The sequence below is a fragment of the Colossoma macropomum genome, unplaced genomic scaffold, assembly GCF_904425465.1.
Source record: "Colossoma macropomum unplaced genomic scaffold, Colossoma_macropomum, whole genome shotgun sequence".
Lineage (NCBI taxonomy): Eukaryota > Metazoa > Chordata > Actinopteri > Characiformes > Serrasalmidae > Colossoma > Colossoma macropomum.
In genome coordinates this window covers 12,864,546-12,884,324 of record NW_023494787.1, presented here as the reverse complement: position 1 = coordinate 12,884,324, position 19,779 = coordinate 12,864,546, and the positions used below count along the sequence as shown (strand labels likewise).

Below are 19,779 nucleotides of genomic sequence, written 5' to 3'. Positions count from 1 at the left end.
CATCTGTTTCTGCACAGGTTATTCAGCCCACCTCTACCACATTAATCATTGGTCAGTTTCTGACCACAGTGCCGCTGTTGTTCTGCTATGACTTGGGTGGTGGATTCTCAACACAGCAGTGACGCTGACATGTTAGTGTGAGTGGTTCTGGTAGGAGTGTATCAGACACAGTGGCGTTCATGGACACTCGTTGTGTGTCATTGCTAGGTTTAGAGTGGACCGTCACAAAAATATCCAGACAAGAGCAGCTCTGTAGTCAGACACTGACCACTGATGACGACTAGAGGATGGCTGATACAAAGTGTGCATCAACAGATGGGCTACAGCAGGGGCATTGAACTCTGATCCTCGAGGGCCAGCGTCCAGCACAGTTTGGTGATTTTGCTGCTCGGGCACACCTGATTCAGCTCATCGTTTCATTAACAGGATCAGCAGTTGAGGAGAACTGAATAACCCTGAGCTACAGTCTCTAACAGCATGCCTGGACGGTCAGTGTTTGTGCAGTTATGTTTATATTCGTTTGAAAAGTACTGGAAAAATGTGTGATCAAAAAAACATTCCATTGTGTTTTTTTGCCTTTATTTCCTTTTATCTTTATATTCGGAAATAATGAGGCTTTTAAAGAAAAAAGCAGCTGATAATAATAGAAAACACATTTATATTTCCCTAGTTACAGTGGTATCGATCATAAATCGATCAGCACAAATGTTTATTGTATGTGTAAATCCCTCTTCCAACAATGTATATCATGAATTCATGAAAAAAAAAAGTTTTGAACTGAAAATAATTATTAAAGAAGAGTGACAAAGAGCTGATAATCATATGTGCCAGTAAAGCACTGTTTAACAAAAACCATTATTAGAATCAGGAGATTAGAATTACAGGAGAAGGAAGAAACCTACCTCACTTTTAATGTAAGTCAATCGAACCAGAATTTTTTCCAAGTCATTTTAGGTCATTTCCTTTAATCCATTCATCATGAGATTTACATACAATGCAAAGGGTAACAGGTATTTTCAAATTATGTCAAAAACTGAAAAATGTCAAAAATGGAGAGAAGAGGTTTTCTTCTGACAACAGCGATGTGAATATCAGCTGAAATCACTGGAATTTTTCTCCCTTTAAAATCATTAAAAAAAATGTTTATATCTGTCACGCCACCTTCTGGTTCATCAGTACAGCAGTGTAATCCTACGGACTCCAACTCCTAGAATTCAATTGGAGATCATGTGACATCATCCACCAATTACGAACTGTTTCAAATATCAGCTTCACCTAAATTCTAATCCACTACACCTGTTTGTCATCTCACAGACCCTTATAAAACCTGTTTGAACCCCTCTTTGTGAAGTACTGCCACTGTTTTCAGGGCATAGCCGTCCTTTTTCCCTGTCTTGGCTTATTGTGTATTCTGACCTTTTTGTTTGTATTTTGACTACATTTTTGCCTGATCTCTGTTTTGATTTGGTTGCTGTTTTTTTATCCTTGGTTTTAACCTGTGTTTTTGTTTTCACTATTTTCTAGATGTCTCTTATGGTTTGTTATTGCTTTTCTTTGGCTTTGACCTTAGTATGTTTTCTGATTATGATTTTGGTTCGCACATCTTCTAGGAAAGCCTCGTATTCTTTTATCCACAAGCGTCTGACTCATTGTGCAGCGTTACACTATTGATCAGGCTGGGGGCGTAATTAGGTTTTACCTCGTTTGGCTTTTCTTTTTAATCAAGGAGCCCTCTGTCCTTGGGTTGCCAGCTATCCAGCATCAAAATAACATTCATAAAACAAATCATTTTTTTCAATCACATGTTTTTTTTCAAACATTTTTAGCAGTTGAGTAAAATTTTGAAGGTAGCCCAAAAAACCTACCCTCTGACTTCATCTTCAGACAAGCCCACTTTGGTGGGAAATCTGCGAACCTGGCAACTCTGCAGACATAATTCCTCATGAGCTAATAGATTAGAGACGAATCCACTGTGAAAGAAAATGAGTGATAGATAAATACAGTCTTATACAAAAGTTTGGGCACCCCTAGTGAAATTACATGTGTTGATTTTCGAAATGAAAAATAAATACACTTCTTCTTCAGCGAACACATTTAATGCACAATTAGTATAGTGCAGAAAATCAGATTTTGTCAGTAATCCGATCAATGCGTTTATATACAGTTGAGTAATCAGATATAAAAACAGAATCTGTGCCACTTTACCTGAAAATATGAACATACATCATCTAGAAGATGAAGAATATTTAAATCCTTCATTTATCAAGCATGTAGTTGGTTTCAGCGTCGTTCCAGAAGTGTTTTGCTGCGTCTCGCAGCAACACTGCTTGCTTATTTCCGGTACCGCTGTCTGTTTTCGCGCATGCGCAGACTGAAAAATCCGAAAGAAATCAGAGTAAGAGTTCACATGCACTGAGAAATCTGATTACTGAGCTAAAATCCAGCCTCTTTATCAGATTTCTTTATCGGTTTTCTAGACCTTACTCTGATGTAAGAAATCGAAGTATGCTGTTTACATGACCATTTGAATAATCAGACAACTGCAGAAATCCGATCATGATCGGATTATTGAGAGCATGTAAACACAGTCACTGTGCACTGGAAATGCAGAAAATGCCACATTTATGTTCCCCGTTGAGAATGAATGAATGAATGTTCAAGCTTTTGCATACGACTGTAATACTGTAGTGACAAAAATTTCTCCTTGTTAGTTTGTAAAAATCCGTTCCATGGGGCTCCCGGGTGGTGCAACCGTCTAAGCCTTGGCCCTATCAGCAGGAGATCGCGAGTTCGATCCCTGGTGATGCTACAGCCGTCCATGGCCGGGTGTCCAAGAGAGCACAGTTGGCCTTGCTCTCTGGGTGGGTAGGATGCACCCCCATGTGTGATTGGGGGAGTCCTAACTAGCGGGAGGAATTGGAAATTATGAAGTTGGGGAGAAAATTGGGGAAAAATAATAAAAAAAAGAAAAGTCCATTCCACAGTGACAATGCAAGGTCGGGCTCTGGTTTATTCCCTGAATTGCTCTGGTTCTTGGCATCCTAGCATCCCGTTCCCTCTCTCGCTCACACTCCTGTCTGACTTTTCCCGTCTCATCATTCCTGATCTGTGCTACACCAGACTGCGAGGAGAAATGGCGCTGGGGTTTTGGCTGAGTGAGACTAGCCCTCTCTGAAAGGTGTGAAATGTCACTCACTCATGAGGATTAAAGAGCGTTTTAATGGAGAACAGAGCCGTGAGGAGATGAGGGCAGACACTAACCTTTTTAGCGCGGCGTATGAGCGGTATTGATTCATGTGAACGGGTGCTTGTAGGTATTTCAGTAAAGGGTAAAGATATCCGCCTGCCCGGGCGCTCCGTGTCTCCGGTGCGGACGCACACACGCGCCGTGTTTTGTGTGCAGGTTTTAATGAGTTAGCAGTGTTCATTTGTTTGATTTGACACGCTGTCTTGGTGCGTTTGTGTGTGAAGAGTTGGAGCGCAGACAGGGCCGGTGTGAAGGGTGTGGGTGAGAAGGTGAGGGCTGCAGACGAGTGAGAGAGGAGTGAAAAGTGGTTGGAAAGAGCGAGCAGCAGGATCTTTCTGTCTGTCTGTCTGTCTCTCACTCTCAGTTTCTGTGCAAAGAACCTTTACTGGCATGAACACATAAAGTCATAGTGTTGCCAAAGTGTTCACGTTTACGTGTTTGTTTGTCTTATATTGACCATATTATTTAGATTATATACTACAGACTGTATTACAGTTTCTCTCTCTCTCTCTCTCTCTCTCTCTTTCCTCTCTTTTACTCTCTTCCTTCTGTTGCTTTCTCTCTCTCTTTCTGTCTCATTCTATCTTTTACTCTCTCTCTCTCTGTCTCTCCTTCTCTGTCTTTGTGTCTGTCTGTCTTCCTTACTCTCTCACTTTCTATCTGTCATTTTCATTGTCTTTCACTCTGTCTCTCTCTCTTTCGTTCTCTTTTCCTCTTTTTCTCTCCCTTTCAATTTTTTGCTTATTCTCTGTGTCACTCTCTCTTTTTCTCTATCTCTGTCTCTCCTTCTCTTTCTTCCTGTCTGTCTTACTTTCTCTCATTTTTTTGTCTCTTTTTTCTAGTCTCTCTCTCTCTCTCTCTCTCTCTCTGCTGCTTAGTCTTTATTCCTCTCTTGCTCTCACTTTTCCTCTCTCCTTTTCTCTCTTTTTCTCTCTTTTTTCTCTTTTTTCTGTGACTTTCTCACTCTTTCCCTCTCTGTTTTGTACTGTATGCATCTCTCTCTCTCTCTCTATCTCTCTCTCTTTTACTTTCTTTCTCTCTCTGTTAGTCTGTCGCTCCCTCTTACTCTCGTTCATTCTTGCTCACTTTTCCTCTTACTCTCTTTTCTCTCTCCCACTTTCTTACTCTCCGTCTCTTCCCCCTCTCTTTCTGCCTGTCAGTCTGTCTCTCTCTCTCTCTCCCTCTCTCTCTCTCTCTTTCTGCCTGTCAATCTCTCTCTCTCTCTCTCTCTCTTTCTGCCTGTCAATCTCTCTCTCTCTCTCTCTCTCTCTCTCTCTTTCTCTCTCTTTCACTCTCTTCAGTCAGTTGCTCTCTTCTTCTCTTACTCTGTCACATTCTCTCTCACTTTTCCTCTCTTCCTCTTTCTTTTTCTCTTACTCACTTTCTCTTTCCTCTCTCCCACTTTCTTACTGTCTATCTTTTCCCCCTCTCTCTTTCTGCCTGCATCTCTCTCTCAGTCTGTGATTACGGAGTGTGTAATGCATGCAGGCTTATTGGATTCACGTTCTTTCGGCTTTGCAGTACATCCTCCTGACGTCTGGTCACGTACCGAGCAAGCGCGTAGCCTCCAAACTCAGACGTCTCCTGCGATTTTGGAGGAATTAGAATTGACACCTCTGAGTTTCTCTTTGAATCTGCAGATTTAGCTGCATTAACAGAGGAAATCTGTCATGGCGGGTAGAAAGAATCCACCTTTGCCTGACAGATTCAGTTTCATCTCCTCCAAACCAGCGTGTGACTGACTGTACATACGCAGGTCTCGGGGGGAAACGCGCCCTTCGCTATACACACACACACACACACACATGTTTGGCTTTATTCAGTGTGAGGATGTGAGGTCATACACATGTGCCAAATGTATTATATATACATTTAGAATTTCTGCATAATGCATTGGTTAAGATGTAAACAGTGTCTTTCAGAGTGGTTTGGTGTGAAATGCTCTGTTCACAAGAAACTTGCAGAGCCAGCATTGTTCACAGTGGTGGTGATAGGAACCAGGTGTCTTAAGAGTTCAATGCCTCTAAAAGCTTCATCACCGAAAGTTATTACGTGAAATGGTTAATAATCCACTGCCTGATGCCTGAAACATTGTTTTGCAATAGTTTAAAGTAAGTTTTGGCCTAAAACTTTTTTTTTTAAACCTGTTCAAAGGGGAAAGGTATGTGCAGGGTGTTCTAAAGTAATATATTCCCCTAAAACAGGGGTCGGCAACATTCAGCCTCGGAGCTCCATGTGGCTCTTTTACTGCCCTGTTGTGGCTCCACAGCAGAATTAGACTTTTAGGTAAAAATAAAATAATCCTCCTTTACAGTAAAATAAAGCTCTGCTGATCGTTCAACACAGTTTAACAGTAAATGGTCCTAAACACTGGAGTTAAAGTAGCCTATATCTGCTAATTCACCCTTTAACCCTGAAGATCGGCACACAGACTCCTGGTCACCATAGCAACGCAGACAAGTCTTGCCTAGCTAGTAGCTAACGAAACGGCAAAGATAAAGATTTAAGACAAACATTGATCATTTGGAGACGAATGGACTTATTTGCACTTCTAATCACTCCAGCTCATTTCCTGATACGTTTAGTCTGCGATGAGCAACTGTCAGACACTAAAAAGTCTGGAAGCTGAAGTTGCCAGCTTCTTGTCCGAATTTTCCCGTTCCACCTTAAAAGGTGCAGCAGTTACATTCTGGCGCTTCAGGCACCATTTAAGGTGGAAAGGGAAATTGAAGCTGGCGAATGAGAAGCTGACTTCAGCCTCGTAAAAAGTCTAACTTTGAGAGACATTTTACACGAAACTATTCTGCTTTTGCCGAAAGAGATGTGGGAAAAGCAGCTATAGCTGAGCTAAAGCTTTAAGCAGAGCAAAGTGATTCTGCGTTTTTGTTCATACTTTTTAGCCTATACTAGTGCATTAACACATACTGAGACATATTTACAGCCAAGATGGTAAAATAGACATGAAATGTTGTGACTCCCAATGTGGTTTGTTTTTTTGTTGAAAGGACAAAAATGGCTTTTCTTTGGCTTGCCTACCCCTGCCCTAAAAGAAAATGTTTTGCCCTGATTTTACCATCAACATTACATATAAAAACTCAGAAGGCACGTGTAGGTTTTGGTGTTGGGTTTAGGTGTTGGTTTTGGAGAGTAAATAATAGCCATATTAGATGTGAACTACAAGGGAAAAATGTCATATCATGATACTTTAAGGCATTTTCACGATACATATCACATTATTTTAACACACAGACACAATGCACTAATAGTGTCATATCTAAAAACACAAAAAAAAGAAAGAACGGCGCGTTTTGTTGAACATTTGTACTGCGTTAAATCCAAATAAACATTATTGAACTAATTAAGCATCTTTAATGAAACGTGCTGGAACGTGACAGAACCAGCCAGACGCTCACGGGAAAAAACAAGTTTACTTGTAAAGATTTGACAAGAACTGTAGTTGGTGAACAGGCGTAGGTCCAATCCAAAAAAGACCAAATACAGAAAAGAACAAACATAACAAGGAAGTAATCAGGTAGCTCTATCAGAAAAAAAGGCAGTCAGAAAATCCAGAAACACAGTCAGAACACAATCAGACAAAGTAGCACAGAGGAAACACTCAGCAGCTCTACAGTGAGAAGCAATACCTCACAAAGAATCCAGTCTAAAGCCTGGGCTTATAAACTAAGGGTAGTCACATGACACACAGTGCAGGTGAAACAGATCAGTATTCAGGTGACTGTGAATGGTGATAGGTGAATTGTGGAGGTTCTGCAGTCACATGATCTCCCTGGGGATTCTGTGAAATGGAGTCCTTGGGTAAGTCTGAGCCAGAGGGATGCGTGACACATGCAGTGTTCTTTAAGTACTGATGAAATCCATTATATGCTCAGCGAGGCATATTGAGGGATCTGCGGTATTATATGCTTTATGTGTAACATTATGTTCAGTATTATGTGTTATAATATGCGATCTCTGTATGTTTCTGTGAGCTGTACCTGAGAGGACAAGGGGACGACATTCTGAGCAGTTATTTCTGTCTGTGTATAAGTTAAGAGCAGCTGCTGCTTCTGTAACTAACTAGGCAACGGTCCAGGCAACAATGTGCCTGAGCCAGCCTATATAATACGGCCATTTTCAGTGTTGAATGGGTCAGCATGGCGTCTGTGAACCACACACACCAAAGAAATAAGGATCAATGCTACAGACGCAAAGCTGGCCTCCTGGTCTTGGTTCTGATTAAGGAAGAGGGGTCCAAAAATTCTACAGTATTGTTTATCACCTCAACGGAATTTATCACGATAATGATAAAATGGCGTGATCTAAACAATGTTTGTGGTTGATACTGTAACTCCTGGTTCCTATTGTCACCTCTTTAAAAGAAGTTTCCGTTCAGTAAAGCATGTAACATCAAACCTCTTGTTTACGTTGAATTGAATTATGCAGGAATGTTAAAAAATTACAGAGCCCGACTGGTGACATCCCATATTAATAAAAATCATGAGTGGCCACACTTTATTAATGTATGGAATGAGATAATTTAGACTATGTTCACATTACAAGCCTCGTTCTCAAATCCGATTTTTTGCTCAAATCCGATCTCACTGACACGATGGTTCACACTTGTTTAGGTAAGTGATTCAAATCTGTGAATGTTAATGAACCAGCGTCCTGAAATGACCCGCCTGAGCACATCCTACTCAGTAATGTCACGTGAATGAATCACGTGCGTCATCAGCAAACAGACTAACGAGCAGAACGAGCTTCACTGAGAAGATAATTAACTCTGATCAGCTCTCAGCTTCGTTATTAGAGCGAGACGAAGGAGGAAAAGGTGAGATGCGTTGCTTTTCCACTGTTTACAGGCTTTAACCTGGTAACGCTGAATGATGGAGCATGAGCAGTGGAGCAGTCTCGTTCCCTGCCTTACTAAGTCGTGGCCATGCTTTAGGATCTCGTTCCCATGCCTTACTAAGTCGTGGCCATGCTTTAGGATCTCGTTCCCATGCCTTACTAAGTCGTGGCCACGCATTAGAATCTCATTTCCTGCCTTATTAAATCATGGCCATGCATTAGGATCTCGTTCCCATGCGTTATTAAGGCATGGCCATGACTTAAATATCTTGTTTCCATGCCTTATTAAGTCGTGGCCACACATTATTTTTATTTATACAGGATGTCACCACTGGGGCTCTGTAAAAAATGATGGAATTTCACTTTAAACTCAGATACACAGAAATTGTGAACTTGAATTTGCAGAAAAATGTAACTTATTAACTTATTTACACTTAGAAAATCAACAAAACGTAATCTGACCACGGGGTGTTCAGACTTTTGCATACGACTGTAGATCAGGAAACATCCTGACACTGTATGAAGATAAATGCGTGTACCTCCACACCGTCCAGCAGTTTGTCTCCTCTAATCAGAGATTTGCATCAGCCAGACAGTCACACTTTCAATTCAGCGGCCTTATCGGTGTGAGAACGGGCCGATCGAAGAGCCAGGAGATTGTCCACTGTCAGTCAGCTGGGAGGGAGAGAGAGAGAGCGAGGGAGAGAGAGAGAGTGTGTGTGAAATGCTGTCTGCTTTGGGTGTAAAGAGTGGCAGTGTTGTTGGGGCACTGCCCTCCACACCTCTCACACCTCTCTCTCTCTCTCTCTCTCTCTCTCTGTTGACCTCTCTCTCCCTTTGGGCTGCAGATAGTTTGTTTGTGAAACCAACTGAAAGAAAGAGGGAGAGAGAGAGAGAGAGAGCGAGAGATGGAGGAAGAGCTAAAGCCAGAGAAAGAAGAGGAGAGGAGGGTATATGAATGGTTGCCTGGCAACAGAATTAGGCAGTTTTCAGATTAGGTTCAAGTCAAAGGAAGCGGCGGCTCTGCCTTCTGTTAAACGTCCTGAGCGGGACCGTCACCTGCCAGAGGAAGGGTGTTCGCTTTGTCTTTTATTGTGTATTCATCTGAGTTTGAATGTTAATGAGTACTGTCTCATGTTCCTGTGCTTTTATGAACATATAGATGTGTGCTAGTTTTGGCGGTGGGGTGGGGGGGTGGGTGTGCAGGGGCTCAATGGGGAAAAAGGCAGCGTGAATATTACGTTAATATGAAAAAGAAGGAAAGACTGGCCGCTCACACAGGTCAGGAAAAAGGCTAGTGCACAAGGTACATTTTTGTTCATGATGGTACAAACAATGTAAAGGTACCATGAAAGGTACAGCAGTGGTCTTAAAGGAGAATTCCAGTGATTTTTCAAAATTTTTGCACAATTAAATAATTGATGTAAACAAAATCATTCAGAGTGGTTTGATGTGAATTGCTTCTGTAGACAATCTCACAAAGTGAGAGGTGATGATAGGAACCAGATGCACAGCAAAAATGATGTCTTGGGAAGTGAGGTCATCTTAAATCTAGTTGATATTTCTAATAATTCTTATAATATTCTTGTAACCTTATTATAAGATTATTTAACCTATTTCTAGCCTTTTTAAAAAATATATTTTAAGTACTTTTAGTCAAACTACATATTATACTATATTGTCAGATTTTCTTTTGGTTCAAGCACATTTTTACAACAAGCAAAATGAATAATAATAATCGTATAATAAGCTTACAACAATCTATACAAGAGAATTATACACATTAACTATGTTTAAGGTCAAACTTGAAAAGATTTCATGTTTTGCTGTGTGTCTGAAGCGTTAAACATCTCTAAATAACATTATGACCACCTCCTTGTTTCTGCGCTCATTGTCCATTTTATCAGCTCAACTTACTATATAGGTGCACTTTGTAGTTCTACAATTACAGACTGTAGTCCATCTGTTTCTCTGCATACTTTGTTAGCCCCCTTTTACCCTGTTCTTCTGTGGTCAGGACCCCCATGGACTCTCACAGAGCAGGTACTATTTGGGTGGTGGATCATTCCCAGCACTGCAGTAACACTGACATGGTGGTGGTGTGTTAGTGTGTGTTGTGCTGGTATGAGTGGATCAGACACAGCAGTGCTGCTGGAGTTTTTAAACACTGTGTCCACTCACTGTCCACTCTATTAGACACTTCTACCTTGTCAGTCCACCTTGTAGATGTAAAGTCAGAGACGATAGCTCATCTGCTACTGCACAGTTTGTGTTGGTCATCCTCTAGTCCTCCATCAGTGGTCACAGGACGCTGCCCACAGGACGCTGTTGGCTGGATATTTTTGGTTGGTGGACTATTCTCAGTCCAGCAGTGACACTGAGGTGTTTAAAAACTCCAGCAGCACTGCTGTGTCTGATCCACTCAGACCAGCGGAACACACACACTAACACACCACCACCACGTCAGTGTTACTGCAGTGCTGAGAATGATCCACCACCCAAATAGTACCTGCTCTGTGAGGGTCCATGGGGGTCCTGACCACTCAAGAACAGGGTAAAAGGGGGCTAACAAAGTATGCAGAGAAACAGATGGACTACAGTCTGTAACTGTAGAACTACAAAGTGCACCTATATAGTAAGTGGAGCTGATAAAATGGACAGTGACTGTAGAAACAAGGAGGTGGTCATAATGTTATGCCTGATCTGTGTATAAATGCTGAGAATCGTGTAGGTTCACTGGTGGTTTTGCATAGTAAAGAAAACAGCTGTATTTGTGTTGCAGACATTGTGACAATTGTGAACATAAAATAATGCACCTTAAATATGATATAAATATAACTCGAGTGGACGATACTGTTATGTTCCCTAAGTAAACATACTGAAGATGTACCCTTGAGGGGCTCACATACATATGAGGGGAACTACCACAGTGATAGGTCAGTACCTTTTCTTCTGAGAGTCCAGCCACCAGACCAGAAAGAGGATTAAACTAGAAAACACTAGAAAAACAGCAACACAAATAGCAAGGCCAATCATTTTTTCATTATTTATTATTTTCTTTAAAGCCATATGAATCAGCACTGTTACTCGGCCTTATCAAAGGCAGTGGAGAATGAAAAGGTAACCTAGCACGAAATTTGGCTTCAGGGAGACCCAAATGCCAAAATAACAAACAAATCTATGAAAAGAAAAACATCTAACCTGCTGCACACACAGAAAAGAAAAGAAAACTATAAAAAACACTCCCCTTACTGCTCTACTCAAACAATGACAAATGACTGCACTTCCTACTTCACAGTATGGCAAACAAACAAAGAGAAGCTATAAGAAAAGCACTTAAACAGAAGACAGTCTGTGTATGAAGCTATGAAACTACTGCAAAGAGTTCTTACAGACTCAGATACTCCATTTAAACAGTCTAACTAAGCAAGACAAGCATAATTTGGTCTGCTGACTGGCAGGCAGCGAAGGGAGTAGCGTGATGGGCAGAGTAAAATGAAAAAAGCCGCTCTCTTAGGAAAGAAAGATCTTTTATAGTGGGCACCATCTGAAACAACCAATCACATCACAGAAAGGCGGAGTAGCATCCACCTGGAAACACACTAGGCAAGGGGAAAACAAACATGGGACATAACAATGAACGTGAAGTAAACTTTAGTTAAAATTTACAGCTTATTTCAACCACTTTCACTGAGAGAGACGTCATGTTTCAAATGAAATCAAACACAGTGATATATTAGCTTTACTGCCCAATCAGGGATTTGAACCCCAACTGGCAGCATGCGAGGTTGTACTGTTACCCACTACGCTGTTTAATCATCGCGTATGTTAATGTTGCAGCTTTATTTAAGAGCTCAGATCCCGGCCTAAATCCCTACTTTTAACAATAACGAAATTTTATTTAGCAAGTTATTAGTCCCCTTTACTGCTGCAGATTAAAATAACCACATTATGGAACGTGACGTTTTCTAACAGAGATGATCAGTGCTTTATCGGCTGGATTTTTCCGACTGAGGTGAAGTTTCCATTTCTGGTACTGCACCAGAGGGGGCGCTCAAGAGCGATAAAGCCCATGGACCCCTTAGCCCAGTTCCAGGGTGCGGCCTCGCCTCGCTGACAGATGTTTTTACTGTTGTTTTAACAGTCTGACAGGAATAATTGTGGAGTGATTTTAATCCAGTATGAATCTGCAGTGTGTGTAGTTTTACAGTCTGACGGTAATAATTGTGGAGTGATTTTAATCCAGTATGAATCTGCAGTGTGTGTAGTTTTTACAGTCTGACAGTAATAATTGTGGAGCGATTTTAATCCAGTGTGAATCTGCAGTGTGTGTAGTTTTACAGTCTGACAGTAATAATTGTGGAGCGATTTTAATCCAGTGTGAATCTGCAGTGTGTGTAGTTTTACAGTCTGACAGTAATAATTGTGGAGCGATTTTAATCCAGTGTGAATCTGCAGTGTGTGTAGTTTTACAGTCTGACAGTAATAATTGTGGAGTGATTTTAATCCAGTGTGAATCTGCAGTGTGTGTAGTTTTACAGTCTGACAGTAATAATTGTGGAGTGATTTTAATCCAGTATGAATCTGCAGTGTGTGTAGTTTTTACAGTCTGACAGTAATAATTGTGGAGTGATTTTAATCCAGTGTGAATCTGCAGTGTGTGTAGTTTTACAGTCTGACAGTAATAATTGTGGAGTGATTTTAATCCAGTATGAATCTGCAGTGCTCTGAAGACACAAAGGAATCTGTTTAAGAAAGAGAGAACAAGAAAGACAGAGAGCAAGGAGAATGAGAGCAAACAAGAAATAAAGGGACGCAGCGAATAAGAGAGAGAGAGAGAGAATGAGAAAGAGAGAGAGGCCAAAAGAGAGCAAGAGAGGGAGGAAGAGATACAGGGAGAGAGAGAAAGAGGGATCAATAACATATGTCGAGAACAAGAGACAAAGAATAAGTGAGAGAGTTAGTGAGACACAGTGAGGGGGGAGTGAACGTGAGAGACTAGGAGAGAGAAAGAGAAAAAGAGAGAATGAGAGTGAGAGAGAGAGATGTATCAGTTCAAAACTTCTAGAAAAAGAGAGAGAAAGAAAGAGAGAGCAAATCATAAAGACACAGAGAGGGAAGAGAATATAAGAAAGAAACAGAGTAAAAGAGAGACAGAAAGATAGAGAAAGAGAGAGAGTCAGAGAGAGAGAGTCAGAGGGAGAGTTAAGTGTTGTGCCCCAGGTGGGGGTCTTGTCTTCATGCCTCCGTGCCCACGTAAGAGTCCGTGCACGTTGTGAGCTGTGTTAACCCTGCACTGCAGCAAAGCGCTTCCATTAGCTTCACTCTCACATAACAACAAAAAACACAACATCACTTCCCCTCCAGACAGGAACCCTCTCGCTTATCTGTCCTCTTTTCTCTCTCTCCTTCCCTCTTTTTTTCGTCTCGCCTTCAGAGCAAGTGGCTCAACCTGAACTGAAAAGCGCGTCTGCCTCCTTTTGTGTGGGACGAAACGCGTTACGACTCGTGTACTCATCCGTAGCCCTCGGAGAACGGTTTGATTCTTGTGTGAAAAAGCTGCAGAAATTGCTTTTCCATTGTGGCTCCGGTGCAGGCGGCGTATGGCCTGCAGCCTGCCTGAGCTCCCTCGCTCACCTGCATATCAGATTAGTGCAGAAATGGGCCGAGTTTATTGAATTCATTCAGATCAGCTCTGGGTGATAGTCGAGTGTGTGATGCCAGTGTGTGCAGGAGAAAGAAGGAGTGTGTGTTTTGCAGGGTGCTCTCTCTCTCTCTCTCTCTCTCTCACACACACACACACACACTAACACTACCAGTGGAGGATTGTCCTAGATTTCCCGCTCACCGTGATTTCTCTCTCTCCATCATCGCAGGGCCGTTTAAAGGAATACACTCGTGTGCAAAAGTTTGTGCGCCTGTGATCAAAAGACATGATTTGTTGATTTTCTGAGCAAAAATAAGTTCACACGTCCACTACAGAGAACACACCTGCATGTTTTGCAGAGAATAACGTTAATTTGCTTAATTTAACGTAATTTTTTGACAAAATAGACTTTTTCATACAGCTGCAGTTTGATGAAAGTCAACTCAAGTCGCCTTTATTTATATAGCACATTTAAAAGAAGGCGTCAGTCAAAGTGCTGCACTTTATTGTGCAAGTAAAACCATAGAAATCCAACAAAGTAAAAAGAAGAAAAGGAGATTAAAATATCACCATCAGTGAGAGTGTTTACGTGCGCTTAATAATCCGATAACTGCAGAAAATCAGATTTTGTCAGTAATCCGATCAACGTGTTTACTTCAGTAATCAGATAATGGGAAACTCCGGGTCTACATGAGTCAGGCAGTAATCGGATTTCTGCTTTGCAACCAGCCAATAAAATAAAACGAAATGCATATAAAAAATGAAAATGCGTGTAAGATAAATTATGTTTTAATCATCATTTTGACACAACTTGCAAAATCACATTAAGCGTAAATACGCTGTTTTGGACATTTTAATTTAAATATACCTGCTCATAAAGTATCTAAATCTTTGTGTAAATGAAATGTCAAAACTAAACCAAATGGAGAATTAAAATCGCAGTATTTGAATTTTCATTTTGAGCTCAACATTGCGTAGATGAGCAGGAAATTTAAATGCAAACATATGAATACACTGCCATTTTACATAGTTTCGATACTGATGTACTTCCGTAAGTTGGAAAATGATCATGTAAAAATGATTGTGTTTGGTTCATAAACCCAGACGTATGTTAAAAGGGCACATCAGAGGAAAAGAAAAAAGAAAATGTAATGTATGGTCCTTTTAAAGTAAGTGATCTGCCACTGGAATAAGACCATTTCACTTAATAAAAGTACTTAAAACAAGTCTGAAAATAACATAAATACTCATAATATTCACTACCACTTTAAAAATAAGACTATGCTTATAAATTGTTCATGAATGGTTTCAAATGAGTTTATTCATGGTTATTAATTACGTCTTAAAGATCTTAAAATTGTTTAGAAGCAACAACAACACATAAACAAAAAGGGCACCAGTGACCTGTTGTTTGCCTAATAGTGAACCCATATGGATTTAGTTAAACCTCAGATTTTGATCTTTACTGATCTTACTTTGACTTCTTCACCAGTCAGCATTAAACCTGTCAGCTTCACCACATATTCATATTTATTGGATATAACAGCTGCCTTTTGCCCTTTTCGTTAGTTTGTTGTAACGGCTTATTAATAATTAGTGAAGTGTTTATGATCTAACCAATAACCATTTTTATAAAATGGATAGTTCTGGTCCTAAAATCTGATTGGCTGAGCCGTGTTCAAAGCCATTGTAAAATCCACAATATACGCACACCTATGACCGCCTCACAATAACTGAACTCTGTATTACTGTATTACTCTGTATTACTGCGCCACGAAAAACTCTTATGTTGTTAATGCAATAATCTTTGACTGTCATGCTGCTCACATGGACCACCGAGTATACTGATGAAGAACCCATTTTCTGTTTAAACTGAGGGGCTGACAACTTATGTTCTTAACTAGAACTAGTCTGGTCAGCTAGCTAACAGGCTAAAAGAGAGCAAATAGCCTAAACAATTCCATCATTAATATCACAGGCTTGAATTAAAGTACTTATGGTGCGATTAACTGTAAAACGACAGTATAAAAATCTGAACAATGTCACTTCAATGACTTACACGATTCAAATGTTGGTGTTTCAGTCAGTAGTCGTGTCAAACTCAGGCTGAATCCCAAACAACTCCGTACTCCCTAAATAGTGGTCTAGCTATGAAAGTTTGGAAATTGTAGCCTTTACAGCCAAATACTGCATCATTTATCGAGTGTGGATGTGTCTGAATCCCAAATAACTATTTCTTAGCTGTATTATTCACTGTTGGGCTGCAAGATCCAGTATTTAAACTCCTATGTAGTGAACTATGTAGGGAGCAGGGAGCCATTTGAGATTCAGCCCCAGCGTGAGAAGAGGGCACCACTGGATTGGTGCTAAATAAGACTCACCGTGGTAATTTGGTGACCAAAAAGCACTTATAAAGCGAAATGTTTGCATTAAACAATGCTGTGTTATCATATGTACATCATATTGACCGCAATATACAGCGATGGGCGACCGAACGTTCTCCTCATTCAGTGGTTGCCAGTGATACCGTACTCTAAAGGAGCTACATTTCTTGGCGGAATACTTGTTGATGTCGATTATTATTAATAATAACTTAAATTATTTTCTGAAAAAAGAGTATTTTATCATATTTCATGTTGTCCACCATTTCTTAAAAGCAATAAGCCACTTATGGCCATGCTTTACCGCGACTGGAGGATCGCAGTAACCCACGGCCTCTCGTGGCTTATTGCTTTAATAAACCATTTATAAACGCTTTATAAGGGTGGTCTTATTCTAAAGTGGTACCTAATATTGTTACAACAATCTCATGATGAGAAATTTAGACTATATTGACTCAGATTTGGGTGATTTTATCTGCCAAGATGTTTTTTTTCCCAAAGAAATCAAACTTCCGACCCTAAACATGTCCAGGCTGATGGACTGCGTTTGGGAAGAATTGGGAAAATTGTGTAAATTTGATTTTCCACTGAGCGAGGCACGACACCCAGTGGAGCATGACTCATTCAGCCAGGGGGATGCTGGGAAAAGTGGGATTGGAGCGTTTGGGCACTTTGGACTGGGCATCTGCTCACGAGGGCTGTTTACGACGCCTCTGTTGCTCTTTTTTCTCGTCTGTCTTCCCTCCTTCCTCTCTGGCTTCTTCTCCCCTCTCCGCTCTGTTTCTCTCCTCCGTGCGTGTTCTACTCCATCCCTCCCACTCCCTCTCTCCTCACATCCATCACACTGCTCACTCACCCGCCTCGCTCGGCCCCCTGAACCCGTCACTCTCTCTCTTCTCCTTTAACACTCTCCCCATTTCTCACCCTGCCACTTTCTCCTTTCACTCTACGCTCCGTCTCCCCTCGCTCTCGCTCCGTGTCATTCTCTCTCATTTTACCTCTCTACTCTCTCTCTACCTCGTTTCCACTCTCATTATCGCTCTCTCTCTTTCTTTCTCTCATTCTCACTTTCCCATGCACTCCCTCTCTCTCCTTTCTTCTCTCTTATTCTCTTTCTCGCTCTCTTCTCTCATTCACTCTTCCTCTTTTCTAATTAACTCAGCTGCTCTTTCCTTCTCTCTCCCCTCCTTCTTTCCTCTTTCTCTCCCTCTATGCTTTCTTATTCTCCCTCTCTTTCTCTCTCTCCTTCTTCTCTACGTCTGTACTCTTTTGTTCACTCTCTCTCCTCTTTCTTTTCGTCTGTACCCTCTTGTTCACTCTTTCCTTCTCTCCGTCTGTACCCTCTTGTTCACTCTCTCTCCTCTTTCTTTTCGTCTGTACCCTCTTGTTCACTCTCTCTCCTTCTTCTCTCCGTCTGTACCCTCTTGTTCACTCTCTCTCCTCTTTCTCTCCGTCTTTACCCTCTTGTTCACTCTCTCTCCTCTTTCTCTCCGTCTGTACTCTCTTGTTCACTCTCTCTCCTCTTTCTCTCCATCTGTACCCTCTCGTTCACTCTCTCTCCTCTTTCTCTCCCTCTGTACCCTCTTGTTCACTCTCTCTCCTCTTTCTCTCCCTCTGTACCCTCTTGTTCACTCTCTCTCCTCTTTCTCTCCATCTGTACCCTCTTGTTCACTCTCTCTCCTCTTTCTCTCCGTCTGTACTCTCTTGTTCACTCTCCTCTTTCTCTCCCTCTGTACTCTCTTGTTCACTCTCTCTCCTCTTTCTCTCCATCTTTACTCTCTTGTTCACTCTCTCCTCTTTCTCTCCATCTGTACCCTCTTGTTCACTCTCTCTCCTCTTTCTCTCCGTCTTTACTCTCTTGTTCACTCTCTCCTCTTTCTCTGTTTGTACTCTCTTGTTCACTCTCTCTCCTCTTTCTCTCCATCTTTACTCTCTTGTTCACTCTCTCTCCTCTTTCTCTCCATCTTTACTCTCTTGTTCACTCTCTCCTCTTTCTCTCCATCTGTACCCTCTTGTTCACTCTCTCCTCTTTCTCTCCATCTGTACTCTCTTGTTCACTCTCTCCTCTTTCTCTCTGTTTGTACTCTCTTGTTCACTCTCTGTCCTCTTTCTCTCCATCTGTACTCTCTTGTTCACTCTCTCCTCTTTCTCTCCGTCTTTACTCTCTTGTTCATTCTCTCTCTTTCTCCTTCATCTTTGCTCTCTTGTTCACTCTCTACTTTCTCTCTGTCTGTACTTTCTTGTTCACTCTCTCTCCTCTTTCTCTGTCTGTCCTCTTTCATTGTACCTCTACCTCTTCATGCTCTCACTCACTTTCTTTTCTTTCTATAATCATCTTGTCATTCGTTCTCTCCTCTTTTTACCGTTCTCTACTCCCACTTCTCCCGCACTCATTAACTCAGCCTCTCTTTCTTTCTCTCTCCCCTCCCGTCCCCTATACTGTCTCATTCTCCTCCTCTCCCTTCTTTCTTTCTAACTAAACTCTTTCATTCTCCCCTCGTTCATTCAGTCTATACTTTATCCTTCACACGCACCACTTTCTCTCTTATTCTCTCTTATTCTATCTCTTTCTCTCCCTCTTATTCTCAGTGTAACTCTCTCTCTCCCTCCCTCTTATTCACAGTGTAACTCTCTCTCTCTCTCTCTCTCTCTCTGCAGGTGGAGAAATGGCAGTGTTTTTTGTTCTTTTGATTCTCGTCGTGTTTGACTCCCTCACTGAGGCTGCACACAACACAACCGCAGGTAACGTGAAAAGCGTGCGTGATCTTGTTTTGTTTGTGAGCTTCCTGTCTGCTGTGTATGTCTTTATGTGTCTTTTTCGTGAGTGCTCTTCTGCCGTTTGGTAAATCGTTCTGTGTATTCAAGTGTTAAAATGTAAATGTGTGTTTTTTAGAGGAAGTTCTCATGTGCCTGAGTGTGTGTGTGAGCGAGTGTGGTGGTGTGTGTTGTGTTTGTGAAGCCCCCGTGTTTATATTCCGTTTATGTCTTAGCTGTTATTCACCTCCGGAATCAGTCAGTATCTGCAAATGAAATTTCGATCACGTCGCCTCATCCTCTGTCTAATTGGCTGCTTCCTATCTCAAACATTGCAGGCCTGGCTAGACTGCTTTAGCCCAATTGGAGCAGCTAATGAAACACAATATCAACAGTATTAGGCACCTGAAAGCTGTAATAACCAAATGCATCATTGACTGTGTGATTCATTTGGCCCTTACTGTGTTTCATGGCCTGTTGAACAGTAAAGTGCTCAGGGCTTATACATGATATGAGTGCAAATCTATCCACTTTGATGAAGTTATAGTCCATAACAGTGACTACAGTTGATTTTCTACGGTGTTGGTGTTTATATTACCAACAGCTGTTGTTGATCAGTGTATGCCTTTTACATAGCACTGAACAGGATTGCTGAATAGGACTTCTGAACAGGACTACTGAACAGGACTATTGAATAGGACTACATTTATGCCCTGTACATAGCACTGAACAGGACTACTGAACAGGACTACTGAACAGGTCTACTGAATAGGACTACATTTATGCCTTATACATAGCACTGAACAGGTCTACTGAATAGGACTTCTGAACAGGACTACTGAACAGGTCTACTGAATAGGACTACATTTATGCCCTGTACATAGCACTGAACAGGACTA

At 41.3% G+C, this 19,779-nt stretch overlaps 1 protein-coding gene across 1 annotated transcript in view; it reads left to right on the top strand.

Annotated features, from left to right (window-relative positions):
• gabbr1b (gamma-aminobutyric acid (GABA) B receptor, 1b) overlaps positions 1-19,779 on the top strand; it is a 238,692-nt gene that overhangs the window by 51,082 nt on the left and 167,831 nt on the right. The window contains exon 2 of the mRNA XM_036566176.1: positions 18,785-18,868. Within this exon, the coding sequence (XP_036422069.1) occupies positions 18,785-18,868 (84 nt within the window). The remainder of the gene's footprint in view (positions 1-18,784; positions 18,869-19,779) is intronic.